The sequence below is a fragment of the Typopeltis vanoorti genome, chromosome 7 (assembly GCF_054136105.1).
Source record: "Typopeltis vanoorti isolate ZY-2024b chromosome 7, IOZ_Tvanoo_1.0, whole genome shotgun sequence".
Classification (NCBI taxonomy): Eukaryota; Metazoa; Arthropoda; class Arachnida; order Uropygi; family Thelyphonidae; genus Typopeltis; species Typopeltis vanoorti.
In genome coordinates, this window is record NC_143555.1 from 53,355,280 (window position 1) to 53,375,398 (window position 20,119).

Here is a 20,119-nt window from a genome sequence, read left to right on the forward strand (position 1 = left end):
AGAATTATGAGACTCATTGCGGAAGACCCACCCTAGAAAACACAAAGTCTATCATAACACTCAATGACCGTTCATGCTCTTCCCACTCTATCAGACAATGCATTCCACAGTTCAACTATCCTCCACGCAAAGAAACCACTCCTTACCCCCCCCCCTCTTGCTCACAGCTTCCTTTCGTAACTTTCAGGGATGGCCCCTTGTCATCGCTCATTCCCGCTGTCCCACCAAGAGAAAGAACTTCCCATTGTCAACCCTGTAACTACCTCTCAACAGTTTAAAAGTCTCAATCATATCACCTCTCCTCCTTCTATCTACCAAACTCTGCAGCCCAAATTCCCTCAGCCTGTCCTCATAACTAACATTGTATAGTCCTGAAACCATCTTTGTTATTGGCCTCTGTACCCTTTCCTCAGTTAATTTATCCCCTTCAAATACTGGGGACCAAATTTGAGAACAATAGTCCAAGTGTGGTCTAATCTAATCAGGGCTTTATACAATGGAACGATAACTCTTTTATCTCTGAGGGTCAGCGTCCTTTTCAGTATTGCAGCAATCCTCTAAGTTACCTTCACCACCTTTGCAATATGTTCCCTGAATTTCAGTTTTCTATCAATCGTCACCCGCAGATCTCATGCTGTACTACTTCCTCCAGTACAGCACCTCCAATCGAGTCAGTAGCATCCCATCGATGTATCCCAAACTTCAAGACTTTATATTTTGCTGCATTAAACAGATACTCCCCATTCATTTGCCCATTGCTCTAGTTTATTCAAATCCTCTTGCAGGGGGCTGCCACATCTGCACTATTACTAATAACCCTTTGAAGCTTCATATCATCTGCAAGCAACTGAATATCTCCCTGCAATCCATTGACAATGTCACTGATATAAAGGTTAAACAATACAGGTCCCAGTACTGAGCCCTGTGGGACCCCACTTGTAACCTTCTGACACCTTGATATTGCCCCACCATACACAATTCTCTGATACCTATTAGATAGCCAATCCTGAATCCAGCTGACTAACCCGACATCTAAATCCATGTGCTGCAACTTAAATATCAGCTCAAATGCCTTTGCAAAAAAAAAAAAAAATGGTAACATATGCTTTTCCCTCATCAACTGCTCTAGTCACTTTATTATAAAAGGCAAACATATTACTAAAGCAAGAGCACCCCCAAATGTTGAGAGGGGGGGGGGGGGTGCTGTTAATATGTTGACTCTCACAGATAACATTACCCTCATCTGTCCAAAGCTGTAAATGATAGTTCACTAATTTATCCAAGATCTTAACAACTACTCATGAAATACCAACTGGTCTATAGTTTGACACTTCCAGTCTGCTACCGCCCTTATGCAATGGCACTATCTTATCCTCCTTCCACTCCTTGGGTACCTTTCCCATGGCAAGACTTTCACTGAAAAGCCAGGTCAACAAATCAGATCTTTAGCACATTATCGCAAAACCCGAAGGAAAATCCCATCCCGTCCCATTGTTTTATTGACATTCAGAGTGCGCAATATTTGAAACACACTCTCTTCTTGCACTTCTAAACCTCAAACATGCCCTATCCTTCTAGTAAAAACCTACTTCTCCAGGATGAAATACCTCAATAAAGTGTTCATTGAACAACTCTGATATGTCCTTTGCATCAGTCACTCTATTCCCATTTTTATCCAATAACATCATTCTTCCACAATCATTTATCCTCCTCCTGGCCACATAGCAAAAAACTTCCTTAGGATTTTCTATGGATTTCAGGGACAATCTCTTTTCATATTCCAGTTTTACCTTCCTTAATATATTAGTCATTCTCCTTATTCGCCACCCCCCCCCCAGACCAGTTTCGATCTTCGAGTTCTCATCATTAAGTGGAAAAACTTTAAACATATAAATAGATATATCTTATATAAAAGATATATCTTTTTATATCTTATATAATCTCTTTTATATCTTATATACTTCTTGAAGGTATAAATCCCATAAAATAGTTCACAAGCATGAGTGAGAATACACAAACCATTGTGGTACCTCCAATTTGTTGGTATAATTCTGCATTATAAAATATCCAGAATGAATCACAGAATCAAAAAGTTTAACAACAGTAAAAAGAAAATTCTATTTGAATAATTCAATGGTATCTTTTAAAGGTATTTGGATGAAAAGTAAGACTATATGCAAATCGATCACCCATGATCTTCGTTTGGATCTGTCTGATCAATTTGGATATGGTCTTACTTTTTGTTACCAACATACTATCAAGGATATCACTGAATTATTCCAACAGGATTTTCTGGCCAGTAAAATTTTTGCTTTTGTAATTCATTCTAGATCAGTGGTTCTCAAACTGTGGGGTGCAACCCCCAGTGGGGGGCACGAATAGCTTGAGGGGGGTGGCATACTTTCCTACAGATAAAAATTAAAACTGCCCTAAATCAGTTTTAAAAATAACAACAAATAAAAATACAGAAAGAAAAACTTTTGATGATTCAGGTTTTATAGGCAAGGAATTCCCAACTTTGAGCCGAAAAGCATTGAAGATCCTTATTCCTTTCGCAACAACTTATTTATGCGAGAAAGGCTTTTCTGCTTTGTCAGCTATGAAGTCAAAGTATCGTTCAAGACAAAATATTGCTAAAGAAGTTAGAGTGGCCATTTCTAATATTACACCATGTTTTAATGAACTTTGTTCTCAAAAGCAACCTCATCCATCACATTAGACTCTGACATTTAAATGTTTGATTATTTTTACAGAGAAAAATTAAATACTTGTTAGTTAAATATTATTTCATTTCAATACATATTTTAGTTAATTGCAAGTGCTAAAACTAATTTTTATTGTAGGCCTAATAGTGTGATACTTTAATTATTTTGTGTCAAAAACTGTTAAATAGTATGCAGAAAACACAAAATAAACTGAATAAAATGTCAAACTTAGTATGACTTCCATTTTGATAAATAAAACTGGCAGGAAGGGGGGGGGGCTGACAGTGTTTTCTCTTGTCAGGTGGGGCTCAGAGGTAAAAAGTTTGAGAACCACTGTACTAGATAATAGCAAGGCTTAATGCAATTGTGTTGCCAGTATTTTTGCCACATGGAACAACTTGTAGTAACATTGTTTATTAAGATGCCCACACTAGTTTTGTGAAATTTTTGTGTTTCACATCAGCAGGAAATAAAAGTGAATAAAATAAAATAAAAGTGGTTAGAAACATGTATTGATCACTATTTGAAAACAAGAATAACAATGAAAGATGTGCATGTGCTATATAGATATTTGATGGTTATAGGCATATATGATACTGGCATCTGCATACATTAGATGTTTAATTAGAGAGGTTCAGACTTGATGTAAAATCAAGCCTCATTTCTTGTGACAGTGTTGAGGTGTTTTATCATTTCAGCTGACTAAACTCTCAATACTGCAACAAGAAACAAAGAATGATTTTACATCAAATCAAAACCTCTCTCATTAAACATCTAAGGCACATGGATGACAGTAGCATGTAGAATGCTAACAGCCATCAAATGTCTATATAGCACATGCATGTATTTCACTGTTATTCTCGTTCTTAAATTGTTCATTGTAATCGATACATGTTTGTAACCTAATTTTTCATTTTATTCACTTTTATCTCCAGATGATGTCAAACACAAGAATTTCACAAAACTAACTGAGTATCTAAATAAACAATTTCACTACTAGTTGTTCCATGTGGTAAAAATACTGGCAACACAACTGCATTATGTCCTCTTAACATAGAAGAAAGCAGAGGTTGATTCTCAGGAATCAACGCATGTGGGAAGGCTTATGTGTTCATTGCACATGTTGATTGTTTTTAACGGTAAAGATGAGAACACAGACTGATAATAAAATAACTATTTATTAACTTATTGCTGATATTTTGCTGGTATTCTATCCAGCACCTTCAGAACACAAAAACAGTTTGTCACAGTACACGAGACAACCACAATCCAGTATAACAATGGGGCTAGTTTGAACAATTGTAACATGCAACACAAAGGCTAAAGTCCTAATTAGGCACCATCTATGTTGAGAGAAAGAGAGAGAAAAAAAAACAGACAGAGAAAGCAGGAATTAGTTTCATCTTAAGATGACTGTCTCCCAAATCTTTGGAAAATTTATACAGCCACACTTGTTGAGGTTTGGAGTATATTTCAAGGCTTCTGTTGATTCCAGAAACAACTCTCTGACTTGTAAAAGCTTCTGTGCAACACTTTAGTTTTTTTCCAATCGATACTGTGTGCAGGGGTATCTAAAGCATGGTCTGCTAGACCTGACTTGCCATAGTGATAGTGCTAGATATATTTTTTATGTTCACTGAAGTAGATGTCGACAGTTCTTCCTGTCTGTCCATAGTAGGCTTGATGACATGAACAGGGCACTTCAAAGACTCCTGGATGTGATAAAAGAGAGATTCTCTCCTTGGGTGAACAGATAAGAGTTGCCAATTTCACATATGTTTTAAATACATTGCATAGTTGGTGTTTGTTAAGCACTGATTCTAGTTTGTTAAACACCCTAGATATCTTTTCAGATATATCTTTAATGTATGGGATGATGACAGTTTTGTTGTAGTCTTGTGTGGTAGACAGTGTGAGGAATTTCTGGGGAGCCTTTATTATTTTGTCTATCTTATGGAGATTATAGCCATTGGCCAAGAAGGTGTGAAAGAAGCGAGTGAGTTCAGCAGTGAGAGCAATGTCATTAGAACAAATCGCTCTAGTTCTGTGAGTTAGTGTTTTTTTAGAATACCATACTTATTGAGATTGGTGATAGTGTGATTGTTTGGGTAAATATCTCCCTGTATGTGTGGGTTTTCTATAAACCGAGAATGATAAGGAACCATCTGGAAGACGTGTGATTACTGTATCCAGAATGGGCAGACAGTCATTAGCTTCCAGTTCCATTGTAAAGTGGATTTTTGGTTGTTGACTATTTACATGCACTAAGAATTTATCAATGTGTCTGGACCATGCGGTCAAATAGCAAACACATCATCAACATATCATTGCCAGAGCCTTGGTTTGATTGTGGCTGTATTGATAGCTAGCTTTTCGAAGTGTTCTATGTAGAAGTTGGTGGGGGGGGGAGCCCATAGGTAACTGGAAGTTGATATTGGTGCATCAATTGAACAGGTTAGCAGTCTTAAAAAAAGTACCGAGATACAATTTAATACCGAACTGTGTAAAAATTAAGAAGTTTCACTCCTCCAAAGCCCAGTGCATTTATAAACGAGTGAGTTCAGCACTATTACAGGAACAGATAAACAGAACTCACCTGGAGCTATCAAAAATAAATTCATCCATCAACGTCCTACCTGACAAACTAATTAATATTTTAAACCCGGAACTGTGGGATTCCTGGACAGTATATAGCCAACAAAGAATTCACCAAAGTTAAAAACTAGCACCAGAGAATGTTTGAAATCCACCAACATCACAGTGCTATGCAACGACTGCAATTAAAACAAGATTGCGTTGTTGTTGTGAATTTATCATCGTTAACTTTAACTAAAGAAGACACTAATGCGTTAAGTCAGGGACACAATTTTGCTGTTACTGCCAAAAGCCAAAATAATTGCTTCTGTTGAACAGGGAATATACAACTTTCTCCAGCAAGAGCCAATAACATTAGGTTATATGTAGACAACATCCTAATCCATTCCAAGCCTCGCAAAAATAATATCCCACATAAAGAAATCATTGCTCTAAAAGAGCTACACAATAATACACATTATCATAACCAAAGCAAACAAAAGGAATGTAACTGTGGTGATGGATTCAACAAAATGCACACACTTTTCCAAGATCAGTCAACAACCAAATTATAGATTGGGATCCCACCAGCTTGCAAAAGAATAAGATGTGCAAATTATTGAATAAAGTAACTTCCTGGCCTGAAGAAATAGTTAACAAACTCAAGTACTTCCCATTAAAACAGCCAGGATATATGGAGCACCAAAATTTCACGAATAAGGTGCACCCTTATACCCTATTATGGATAATATAAACAGTCCCGCATATAAACTTGCTAACTTGCTAGACATTTAGCCAAACTACTAGCCACTCTCACAAACATTTATATAATAATCTTTTGTTAAAAATTCTACCCACCTAAAAATTATTTTAGAAAACTAGACCTTAAAAAGTTCAGACATAATGGTAAGTTTTGATATCACCTCACCATTCACAAATGCACCATTAATAAAAACCCTTGATTTACTAAAGTCACAATTTTCGCCTGATATATTTCAACTATTTAAATTCACAGTACAGGCAGGTTATTTTACATGGAAGAGAAAAATATACAAACAATTAGATGGGACAGCTATAGGCTCCCCTTTTCTTCCCCCAAGCCAACTTAGTGTAGCTCTGGCTACACTATCTTGTTTATGTGTTTGCTATTTGACCACATGGTCCAGACACATTGGATACATTCTTAGCACATGTAAATAGCCAACAACCAAAAACCACTTTACAATGGAACTGGAAGCTAATGACTGTCTGCCCATCCTGGATCACATGGTCCAGACACATTGGATACATTCTTAGCACATGTAAATAGCCAACAACCAAAAACCACTTTACAATGGAACTGGAAGCTAATGACTGTCTGCCCATCCTGGATACAGTAATCACACATCTTCCAGATGGTTCCTTATCATTCTCGGTTTATAGAAAACCCTTACATACAGGGAGATATTTACCCAAACAATCACACCATCACCCATCTCAACAGTATGGTATTCTAAAAACACTAACGCAATGAGTTAGAGCGATTTGTTCTGATGACACTGCTGAACTCACTCACTTTCGTTACACTTTCTTGGCCAACGGCTATAATCTCCATAAGATGGACAAAATACTAAAGGCTCCCCAGAAATCCCTCCCACTGTCTACAAAAAACTGTCATCATCCCATACATTAAAGGCATATCTGAAAAGATATCTAGAGTGCTTAACAAACACCAACTATGCAATGTATTTAAAATGTATGTGAAATTGGCACCCCTCATCCATTCACCCAAGGAGAGAATCTCTCCTTTATCACATCCAGGAGTCTATGAAATGCCCTGTTCATGTCATCGAGCCTACTATGGACAGATAGGAAGAACTGTGGACATCCGCCTCAGTGAACACAAAAAATATATCCAGCACTATCACTATGGCAAGCCAGATCTAGCAGACCATGCTTTAGATACCCCTGCACACGGGATCGATTGGAAATAACTAAAGTGCTGCACAGAAGCTTTTACAAGTCAGAGAGGTTGTTTCTGGAATCAACAGAAGCCTTGAAATATACTCCAAACCTCAACAAATATGGCTGTATAAATTTGCCAAAGATTTGGGAGACGGTCATCTTAAGACCAAACTAATAACCTGCTTTCTCTCTTTTTTTTTTTTCTCCCCTCTCTCTCTCTCTCAACATAGATGGTGCCTAATTAAGACTTTAGTCTTTGTGTTGCATGTTACAGTTGTTCAAACTAGTCCCATTGTTATACCGGATTGCAGGTGTCTCGCATACTGTGACAAACTGTTTTTATGCTCTGAAGATGCTGGATAGAATACCAGTGAAATATCAGCAATAAGTTAATAAATAGTTATTTTTTTTTTATCAGTCTGTGTTCTCATCTATATCATTAAAAATAATCAACAGAATCAGCACATATATCGAAAATGCATAAAATGGGAGACTTATAACATGGGATAATAAATGTTGTGTTCCCAAACGTGAGATTCCAATCTTTCAAGATTAATTTAATTGAATATATGCCATTACAGTAGTAAATAAAATATTCAGTACACATTAAACAAATAACTCTTAAAGTAGTTCCTTCATTTTCAAGATGAGCACATCATACGACTCTCCTGAAAAATATTAACTGAAAATCTGATTTTATCCAGCTCTTCTTGTTTGCTCTCCAAACAACAAGCAATCTGGCCTTTACATATCCCTTCAGAGACTGCAAGTTTTATTTGTGATAAAATGGAAGATCTTATTTTTTAATCTCAGAAGCATTTCCTCCCAAAAGAAATGATGAAGTCTGGCTGCTTTAAACCTATGAACTGTCTTATCTTTTATAGGTACGACTGGGCGTACACTTTTGAAGCAGGCCAGTTTCATCTAGGTTAAACACTTGCTTTGGTGAGTAACCTTCTTCTGCTATCTTTGGTTTGAAGAGACCATGAAATTCTGCAGCAGAAACATAATTTGCAATTCAGTCTCACCAGTCATGTTGAGATTGTGGAATGCACGGTGAATCCAACTGTAACCGAACCACCCACAACTTGCAGCAAAAAATGTCAGTTGCTTTTCATCTTTTATCAGATCTTCATATTTACAGATAAATACAATACTGCACAGACCAATAAAGCAGTAAGAAATAAGATTCATGCATGCATAGAAGCTTCCTTGACCTTGGATAGGAAGCAGCTATAGTCCTTGTGTACTGAAATGGAACTGCGTATATGCAAAAACACAAATAATAAAAGTGCATATAACAACAGTTACCTGTATATCTTTAATCAATGTGGTAGGAAGGTGACAGAAACAGAGGAAATAGTCAAGTTACTAAGTGATCATTTTGCAAAGGTGTATCATCCAGGTGAAAACTTTTGCAGTTGCTGATGTGAAAAGACTGATGTGAGAATTGATGTATACCACTTGGAGGTGCTCATAATACTAAATAAACATGAATGTGAATACAACACTGAGATTGGATAACACGTTGGCCTGTGTGCTAGGAGAATGGGCAGTGCCTCAGACAAAGGTTCCTCAGTGCCTCATTTTGCAAAGATTTATCATCCAGGTGAAACCTTTGTAGTTGCTGATATTAAGAGTCTGATGTGAGAATTGAGGTAGATGAACTGGAGGTGCTCATAATACTAAATAAATATCAATGTGATTACAGTACTGAGATTGAATACCACATTGGCCTATGTGCTAGGAGAAGGAGCAGAGAACTGACAGTTCCTCAAATGAAGTAGTTTAATCTAAGTCTCAGATATGGAAAGATTCCAAGAGAGTGAAAAGAGAGTAAGATAGTTCCATTACATAAAGGTGGTTTCCAAGACAGAAGTAGCATTTTACAAACCAATTAGTATCTCAGGAGAGGTTAAAATATTGGAAAAATTTTAAAAAGCAAAAATCCCGGAATGAGTGGATAGGAATACGATACTATGCAGTGTGCTGCATGGCTATATAAAGGTAGGTCTGGGCCCTTTGTAATTTATTCACATTTTATAATAGAGTAACAACCAAATTAGTTAAAGGAAATGGCTACTACACTATAGTGGCACTGGACTTTGAAAAGGCATTTGACAAAATATTACATGGAAAACTATTAGATAAGTTGTAGCAAATGGAAATAGATATCAAATTGGAAACGTGGATGGTCGGGAGATTGTCGGACAGATATCAGAAAATGGTATATAGCAGAGCAGAATGGGAGAATGAGGAGAATGAGGGCCATGGCTCTTTAATTTTTGTATTAAATTTGTATATTAATGATAGAGAGAATGATTATGATTTAACAGGGAAGGGAGAATATGTTGTTGTTTGCTAATTATGTAAAATTGGCTAGGATAATATTTGATAACAGTGATGTAAATATCTAAATTTATTGCCAATCTATGCCAATAAACTGGCATTGTGAGTTAAGGATAATGGTTGTCAATTTAATGTTGCAAAATGTAAGGTTATGCACATCACATTGAAAAGATTATATACTGGATTACCGGAAGAAACTGACTGATGAAGCTTACCACCATTACTTGGGAGTAATGGTGGTAAGCGTCAAATATTAGTTGATAGGCAGAAAAGAGGGAGCAAGATAGAAACATATTAGTTATTAAAAGGGTTCTATAAAACTGACAAAAAAGAAATTTTTTGATACAAGACGGCTAAAGAGAGAGAGCTGGGAGTCACCACTGGTTGTGTAAGAGTGTGGTTCATAAGAGTGAGTTTAAGGAGAGGTATGACAGGTATTGTATGGTTAAAGGTTAGGCTCCTGCAATGAGTCTTCAGACTCCAAGGAGATACCCATTTCTATTAGAAAATACAGGTCAGGTTTACATGACTCCAAGTGTTGGTGTTCATTATTTATGATGCTGGTATTAGATTATAAATGTCGAAATGGAGTTGGAATATTTTTGTGTTTTTTTTTTTCATATATATAAATAGGTAATAGGCAAAAAAATTAAAACACTGAGCTATCAGGTCGTATTAATGCTAGTTCAATGCTGCATATACAATGCACCAAACTCCCAACATTCCTAGAGAGGTGTGTATAAGGGCAAACCGAGGCCTGCTACCATTTATTTCATGTTAGATTGACACACTTTACTCCTATGCAGCAAGCCACATTTCAACAGAATATGGCGAGATGTGGTGTTCAGTCTGCCATTACCATCCCAATTGCCAGACTCAAATCCTATAGAACATTTTGGGGCAAGCCCTCAGGCAACATTTCCCACCTTCAAAGAGTTAAGGTGAATTCATCCAGTTTCTGTCAGATGATTGGCGTAAAATTCCTCCTGTCGAGTTCCAAATATTGACAAACAGTTTCTTCCTCGAATAATACCGGCTGTACTAGATGCCCACAGCAGACCAATGCCATATTAATTGAAACATGTCACTGTTTCCATTTTTTTTCCCACTACCTATATATATATATATATTCAAGATACCAAGTAATTTTATATAAAAATTTATTTATTTTTTTTTTTTTTTGCAAGAGATATATTCTGATATGCAGAATTACTGTTTAATCATTATGATATTAATCCTAGCAAATAAACATGTAAAAAAGTAATATGATTTAATAAATCAATTGTGTTTTATTGTATCAATCTGAAGAAATACACAATATTGCTATATGAAACTAGTAATTGATTTATTAAATCATCTTACTTTCTGATGTAGTTTTTTTGTCAGTATTAATTTCATAATTATGAATACTACAAGTCTCAGGAATATAAACTACATACTACATTTTATATTATGCTCATTACTTGATAGAGAAAGAGATTTAATTAAATAGTAGGGATGTGCACAATGACATGTCATCCATATTCTATACACAGCCAAACTCAGAATTTCTCTCTCCTGACACAATCTGACAGAGTAAGTGGCAACAGGATTATTAGCTAGCTGATCAGGAAGTCTCCTAACTTTAGCAAGTAGGGTGCTCATTGAGTAGACTTTACCACAGACTTTACTAGACTGTGTACATATGTTTTCTTCCCAACAATGTATTCAAAGCTTATTCTTACCAACGAGAATCTGAAAGTTATTCAAATGTTTTTGCATAAAAGAAAAACATATTGATAGAGGTGTAAAATTTTTTTCCACTTACAAGGACACATACTAGATGTGCTGGTTATGTAAGCTGACTTGCAAGACCTATCAAAATAGATTCCTTAATCAATTCACTTATATTAAATTTTGGAAATCATGTGTTTATCAGAAGCAATCCACTTCAATATGTTAATTTGCTTTGCTAAAAATTAAAAAAAAAAAAAAAATAGTAGTATACTTACAAGCCACCATATTTGTTATAAAATATTACATTGCCATCATCAGATCTAATTTCAATAAACAAAGAATGTAATTTTTCTTCTTTTAACTCAGTTTTACAACTTTTCTCCTGATGAAGCATCCACTGAACTGCTGATCTCTGATATGGCCTAAGAAATGGTAATAAGTCAGGATGCTGAACATCTGTTATAGAAAGCTGTAAATCTTCCTGAGACCTTACAGTTCCATACAAGCCTTCTATATCTTGTTTCATGGTAATACATAATTCAGGATACTCTAAAAAACATTAATCATACTTTAATGAGTTTAAAAACATGACTTCATATATATATATATTGTTTTCATTAAATGAATACTCAGAAGTTGTAAATAAGTGTTTTGATTTTCAATGATTTAGACAATCTAAGAAAGACAAAAATCTAACGGGTGCTTATACAACAAAGAACTGGAAAAAAAATTACTAATTATCGAGATCTAGCAATCGAAGTTGGCCAGGTGTGGCTTAAACAGACCAAAGTTATCCCATCTAAAAACACCAAAGTTAAATGCCTATTATATTTACTAGATGTAAATCTATATTTATTTGTATGCAAATTATTCTTGAATTTTGGGTGGCTAGATTTAATAAACTTCTTCAGTACTTGGGAGATGAGTTGATAGCAAACTTAATAATGATATTATTATTATTATTATTTATTCACATAATTGATACACAAGCAAAACAAGATATCATTTAAACAACAATTTGACTGGTGTTACAGAACAATTCAGATTCTACCTAAGAATCTAAGAATAGTCTGTCAGGTAGCATCGTAAATTATGGACTGTACTAAGTAATGATGTTTTTTGTAGGTCATATGGGGTCACTTCGTTGATGTTTAATTGCTGTAAATAGTGGAATAGCTTCTTTGAAATTGCACCATGTGCACAGATAACTTTGGTGTGTTTAAGCCACACCTGGCCAACTTCGATTGCCAGATCTCGATATTTAGTAATTTTTTTCCAGTTCTTTGTTGTTAATGTTGTTATCACTAGGTAGTGCGATATCGATAATCCAAACCTGTCGATGTTCGATAATTGTGATGTCAGGTCTATTGTATTCCAAATGCCGATCAGTTTGTATTAGAAAGTCCCAGAGAATTTTTGCTGTTTCGTTTTCCAGTACTGTCTCTATTTTATGCTGCCAGCAATTATCAGCAGTAGGAAAGCCATATTTTTTGCATACATGGCAATGCATTATTTTGGCCACTTGATCATGGTGGAATTTCTTTCATAGAAACGGGCCAAAGATTGTTTTGACAATTGAAGAACAATATCTAGTAATTCGTCATCAAGAACAGCTGAAATTTTTTCTTTGCGATCCAAAATAGACTTAATATTAGAAGCTAATTCTTTTTTAGTTGTCCGAAGCTGGTTCCGTATTAAGGAAAAACTTGCACAAATGTAAATAGCATAGGCTCCAGGAGACTGAATTGGTTCTTTAAATCTAGCAAACGTAGGAATAACTTTCGTATCATGGCTTAACTGCTCTTAATGGACACTTCAGATTGTACATAAAAAATTCGACAGATTTTCTTGAGAAAATCAAGAATGTTCAAATCAAAGAGTCTGAGTTATTAGTCAGTAATACCAATATACTTTTTACCTTTTTACCAATATCCCACTAGCTGACACGGTCGAATTACTATATGAGGATTACCCTCCAGATATCGCAAAGATTTTCGAATTCGTTATCCACTCAGGTTATTTCAGTTGGAAAAACAAGATCTACAAACAATTTGAAGGTACTGCCATGGGTAGCCCTCTATCTCCACCTTTGACAAACTTTTTTTTTTAACATTTTGAAGATACTATGTTTTCATCCATTCATCCTCAAACTTCTCTTTGGTTTTGTTATGTTAATGATGTTTTTGCTATTTGGCCACATTCTGAAGAAGAACTTTCCACATTTCTACAACAGATAAATAGCATTCACCCACATATTCAATTCACCATGGAAAAAGAAAATTCTGGTAGTTTACCATTCTTGGACATCCTCCTTACACGTACATCTTCTGGTACTTTATCTAAAAGTGTTTATCGAAAACCTACATTTACTGGCAGATACATTCATCAAAAGTCTGCTCATCACACATCTCAAAAAGTTGGCATTATCAAATGCTTAATTAATAGAGCACATAAAGTGTGCTCCTCTCCAGTAATCTTACAACATGAACTTTCTACTATAAAAAAGTAAATAGAATCAAATGGTTACTACTCCCAATCAAATCCAGCAGATAATTGAGTCCTATGTTCCAATAACTCAGGTTTCTTCAACAGACCACAAAGTTCCAATCCCTTACATTCCAGGCATCTCAGAACCGATAGGCAGAATTTTGAAGAAGTATCATCTGATTCCCATGTATATTCCTATCAACAAAATATCTTCTTTATTGCCATCTACAAAAGATAAACTGTCACCTCTATCTTTGGCTGGCGTTTACCAAATACCGTGTGAATGCAATGTATCTTATTTCGGACAAACAGGCCGTTCTGTGGAAAAAGAATTAAGGAACATCAGTATTATATTGAATACATGAAACCTCATAAGTATGGTCTAGCACAACACAGCATTGACACTACTCATAATATCCAGCGGGATAAAGCTCTTCTTCTCCATAGATGCAGGTTCAAATATGAATGCCTTTTTAAAGAAAGTTGTGAAGCTATTTTACATCAGCCGAATTTAAATCGAAATGACTGTCTCTCTCTCTCTCTCTCTCTCTCAAAAATCTGGAAGACTTTTATTTTATGCAACCAGCAATAAAAATTAATTATCTTTAAAGGATTATTTATTAATATTTGGTAATTATTCTCCTAGCACTGTTTGCATGACACTGAAGTTGTACTGTAAATTTCACTATGAAATATTTGTACCTTTATTAATTAAAAGTTATTACTGTGGTCTTTACGTGTTCTATTATTAAATTTTCTTATACTTAGCAAAGGCATTTGACAGGGTGCCACATGATAACCTGATATTTAAGTTACAGCACATGGGTCTGGATATCAGGTTGGTCAACTGGATTCAGGATTGGCTGTCTGATAGGTATCAGAGAGTTGTGTATGGTGGAGCAGTTTAAAGGAGGCAGAGGATTACAAGTGGGGTGCAACACAGGGCTCAGTGCTGAGACCTATATTGTTTAACTTTTATATCAATGACATTGTCAGTGATTTGCAGGGGGATATTCAGTTGTTTGCGGATGATGCGAAGCTGAGAAGAGTTATTATTAATAGTGCAGATGTGGTAGCCCTGAAAGAGGATTTGAATAAGCTAAACAAATGGACATATGAATGGGGAGTGTCATTTTAATGCAGCAAAATGTAAGGTCTTGAGGTTTGGGACACATCGATGGGATGCTGCATACTCTATGGGAGGAGCTGTACTGGAGGAAGTAGGGGAGACAAGAGATCTGGGGTTGATGATTAATAGAAACCTGAAATTTAGGGGACATATTACAAAGGTGGTGAAGATAGCACAGAGGATAGCTGCAATAACGAGAAGGAAACTGACCTGCAGAGATAAAAGAGTTATCATTCCATTGTATAAGACTCTGATCAGACCACACTTAGACTATTGTTCTCAGATTTGGTCGTCAGGATTTGATGGGGATAAATTAACTGTGGAAAGGGTACAAAGGCAGATAACAAAGAAGGTTTCAGGACTGTACAATGTTAGTTATGAGGATCAGCTGAGGGAATGTGGACTGCAGTCTGGTGAATAGAAGAAGAAGAAGAGGTGATATGATTGAGACCTTTAAACTGTTGAGAGGTTACAGGTTTGACACTGGGGAGTTCTTTTGCTTGGTTGAACAGCAGGAAGGAGTGAGGACAAGGGGCCATCCCTGGAAGTTACGAAAGGAAACTGTGAGCAAGAGGATGAGGAGTGGTTTCTCTGCATGGAGGGTGGTTGAATCATGGAATGCATTGCCTGATAGAGTGGTGAGAGCGAGAACGGTCAATGAGTTTAAGGAGTGGTATGATAGACTTTTTGTTTCCTAGGAGGGACCTCCCATGATGAGTCTCGATAGACTTTGTGTTTCTTAATTCTCGTAGAATTAAGAATTAATAATTATGTTTCTTAGGAAGGACCTCCAGCGATGAGTCTTTTGACTCCATGGAGGCCTGAATATAATAATAATAATAATGTTATAGTTAATAGTGATCACTGGTGCAAGATACTAGAGTGTACAGACGATTGGAAATTTGAAGTGACCACCATTTAGGCTTGAGCAGGATAAAATTGAATTTCATATTAAAAATAAGAACATGTAAGAAAGTTTTAAAGCGAATAAAAGTTCTGCAGCTCTTAGATGTTAACTGTAGACTAAAATACACAAACATTATTCAAGAAAAAATGAAAGAGTTGAAAACATGAAAAAATGAAAACAGGAACCAAACCTTGGAGGTTCAGTGGCAAATCCTGAAGAAAACATTGATTGATTCAGCCAGAGAGACATGTGGTGAGGTTGTCTGAAAAGATAGAAAAATCAGAAGTCCATGGTGGACACAGAAAATTAAAGAGGCAGTGAAGGAAAAGAAGAAAGCATATCAAAAGTTCCTGGAAAATAAGTCAGCTTGCGCTCTTAGAGAATACAGAGACAAATGTAAGAAAGCTAAACACTGTGTAAAACTAGTTAAACAAAAGTCATGGGAGGACTTTGGTAAGAACATAGAAAACATATATCAAGAAGGTGGCAAGATATTCTGGAGGTTGTTGAAGAAGCTCAGAAATGAAGGAAAGAGTGCTGTAAAAGGAATTAGAGATAATAAAGGTGACATGAAAAACTGGTGAAATGGATATCCTTGATGTTTGGAGTAATTACTTCGAAAATTGCTATATGAAACAATCAATGATGGTACAGTACTAAAAAAAACACTCAAAAGGCATGTAATCACGAATACATATCCAAACTTGAAGTAGAAAAAGTCATCAAAAGCCTGAAATGTGGAAAAGCAGCAGGAATAGATGATATTCGATCAGAAATGCTCAAGTATGGAGGTATAAAAGTCTTACAGTGGCTGCACTACATAATTCAGAAGGCCTGGACATAGGGACAAATTCCAGATGATTGGAGTAGAGCTCTCATAGTACCCATACATAAAAGGGGAAATAAAACTGAATGTGAGAATTACAGAGGAATTTCCCTACTCAGTGTTCCTGGAGATTTATGCAAAAATACTTGAGAAACCTTTGAGCAGGATTGTGGAAAGTAAGCTTGGTGAAGAACAAGCTGGATTCAGGTCAAATAGGAGGCTGTCAGGTTCAGATTTTCACTTTACAACAAATAGTTGAGAAATCATGGAAATATAACAAAGATCACTATTTAAGTTTCGTAGATCTGAAAATGCATACGACAAGGTGGCAATAAAGAAGCTATTCAAAACGGTACAATTGTATATGGTGTCAATGGGGTGTTATATCAAGCAATAATGAGTCTTGATTTGAGTTGTAAATCAACGATAAGAATTGAAGGAAGTACAGGAAGACGGTTCGATGTTAAATCTGGAGTCAGACAAGGATGTACGTTATCCATTATCTATATGGATCACATTATGAACGAAAGCAGCATTAAACCTGATATCAAAATTCGAGATGTTAATCGCAACTCTTTGCTTTATGCAGATGATGTCGTACTTTTAAATAAATCCACTACAAGTCTGCAAGATTCCGTGACTAAATTGAATAACTCTTGTAATAGATATGGTATGAACGTCAGCAATAACAAGACAAAGACAATGAAAATAGGCAATTGCACTGAAAATATCAACTGCATTGTGAATGGAGCACCTATAGAACAAGTAAACCATTTCAACTATTTAGGCATGATTTTTAATGAAGATTGTAAATTAAATATAGCAAAAGACTGCAGAATCAACAAAGCTGGTATGGTAAGAAGTCAACTGAATGCATTTATATGGAACAAGAGAGAAATTAGTCTAAACACTAAATTAGCTGTATACAAGACAGTGTTCAAACATTTTAACTTATGGATCTGAGAGCTGGGTTAGAAATAACTTCAATAACTTCCTCTAAAGTTAAGATATAGGTGGACTGATAGAGTAAAAAGTGCCTTAGAAGATAGAAATATAAGATCTGAAAATGTTAAAGTCTTGACAGGTAACAGATTAATTTGGAGGAAAATTTTGTGGATAGGAAGTTAGTAATGATGTAAGTTTTTCATGTAGTAATATCATATTCTGTACACCTATCGAGGGTACATGTTAGGAATTTGATTATTATTATTATTATAATACAGGCATCTCCATGGAGTTAGAAGACTCATCATGGAAGATCCATTATTCAAATCCATACCTATCCTTAAACTCATCCACTGATTAAGCACCCACAACCATCTCTGACAACCCATTCCACTCATTCACCATCCTTCAAGCAAAAAATCTATCACTAACAGAGAAATTATATTATTATTACGGGCAACTCCAGGGAGTCCTTAGACTCATTGAGGGAGACCCCAAATCATGTTCATCACAACTATTCGACATTCACACAGTATCTATCATACCTCGCCTTAAACTCATTCACTGTCACAGCATACAACAGACTTGGTTGTATGCTGTGACAGCCCATTGGCTGTCACAGCATACATTTATGGCGGCCCATTCCACTCATTCACTACTCTTAAAAGTAAAGAACCCAGCTCTAACACCATTACTAACCACACTCTTGCCCAGCTTCCATGGATGTCCCCTAGTCCTCCCACAACCAGCCCTGTTCTCAAAAATATCTTCTGAATTAATCCTATAGAAACCCTTCAGTAATTTGAATGTCTCAATCATATCTCCCCTCCTCCTCTGCCTATCAACCAATTTCTGCAATCCACAAATCCTCAACCTGTTCTTATAAGGTTCATCCACAGACCTGCTATCATCTTGGTCACTTGCCTCTGGATCCTCTCAACTTCCTCCCCATCAAGAAGAAATCTAGGTGACCAAATCTGGGCATAGTAGTCGAGATGGGGTCTTATCAAGGCTCGATACAGAGGAACAATAACCTGTTTGTCTCTGCTTGTTAAAGTATTTTTCAGCAACCAAGTGATTTGATGAGATGATTTAGCCACTTTTGCAATGTGCTCCCCTAAACTTCAACTCCCTATCCACCAACACTCACAAATCCATGACCTCGTTAATCTCCTGGAGTACAGTTCCACCAATGTGATATACTGTTGCTAATCTTTTCACCCCAAAATGCATAACCTTAGACTTTGCCACATTAAATTGACATCCATTCTCCTTAGCCCAGTCCTCCAAACTATCCAAATCATCCTGAAAAATTTTGACATCTTGTGCATTCACTATTGTTCTACCCAACTTTGCATCATCAGCAAACAATTAATGAACAAATTGAAAAGTAGTGATCCAAGAACAGAACCCTACGGCACACCACTAGTCACAAGCTGTCTTGGATTCTACTCCTGAATAAACCACTCTCTGATATCTCTCCATCACCCACCCTCCTATCCATCTCACCAACCCTATATCCATCCCCATATGCTGCAGTTTACTGATTAGAATTCCATGTGGTATCCTGTCAAAAGCCTTAGCAAGGTCCAGTAGAATCGCTGTAAACCCATTACCCTTATCCAGTTCAGCCGTCACTGTGTTATAATATGTGAGCAAGTTACTGAGGCATGACTTACCCTTCACAAAACCATGTTGTCCCTGATACAGTATCCCATTTTCATCTATCCAATCTTGTATTTTCCTCTTGACTATTTTCTCCAAGACCTTGATAACGATTCCTGTTATGCTGATTGGCCAGTAATTTTCAACACCAGCCTTGGAACCACCTTTATGCAGTGGAACTATTTCCCCCTCTTTCCATCCCCTTGGGACTGATCCAGACCCGAGGCTCAAATTAAACAAAATGGTCAAGGGCACTGACAATTCTTTAGCCACTTCACATACGACACGAGCTGGTATACCATCCAATCCCACAGATGTATTGACATTGAGGTTCTGAAATAGACTATTTACCTCTACTTCATTCATTACATTTCCAGTATAAGCTGTTGGTTCTTCCATTCCTGCAATGTCACCACCTGGATGATATACTCTTGCAAAGTGCTCGCTCAGTAATTCCACTATATCGACTGATTCAGTTACCTCCTACCCTCAGCATTGGATGGTATACGACACGAGCTGGTATACCATCCAATCCCACAGATGTATTGACATTGAGGTTCTGAAATAGACTATTTACCTCTACTTCATTCATTACATTTCCAGTATAAGCTGTTGGTTCTTCCATTCCTGCAATGTCACCACCTGGATGATATACTCTTGCAAAGTGCTCGCTCAGTAATTCCACTATATCGACTGATTCAGTTACCTCCTACCCTCAGCATTTTTTAAATCATTCTGCCATGAACATTTTTCCTTTTACTTGCAACATATTGAAAAAACTGTTTGGGATTCTCTTTAGCCTGCATGGCCAATTTTCTTTCATAATCCATTTTCGCTTTTCTTACCACCCTTGTTACCTTTCTGGCGTGAGC

The 20,119-nt window shown here is 36.3% G+C and overlaps 1 protein-coding gene across 2 annotated transcripts in view; it reads right to left on the reverse strand.

Moving 5' to 3' along the window:
- Positions 1 to 20,119, reverse strand: part of LOC150104679 (E3 ubiquitin-protein ligase SHPRH) — a 674,750-nt gene that overhangs the window by 481,466 nt on the left and 173,165 nt on the right. For both annotated transcript variants that reach the window (XM_090395874.1, XM_090395873.1), the window contains exon 5: positions 11,564 to 11,837. In XM_090395874.1, the coding sequence (XP_090252000.1) occupies positions 11,564 to 11,837 (274 nt within the window). The remainder of the gene's footprint in view (positions 1 to 11,563; positions 11,838 to 20,119) is intronic.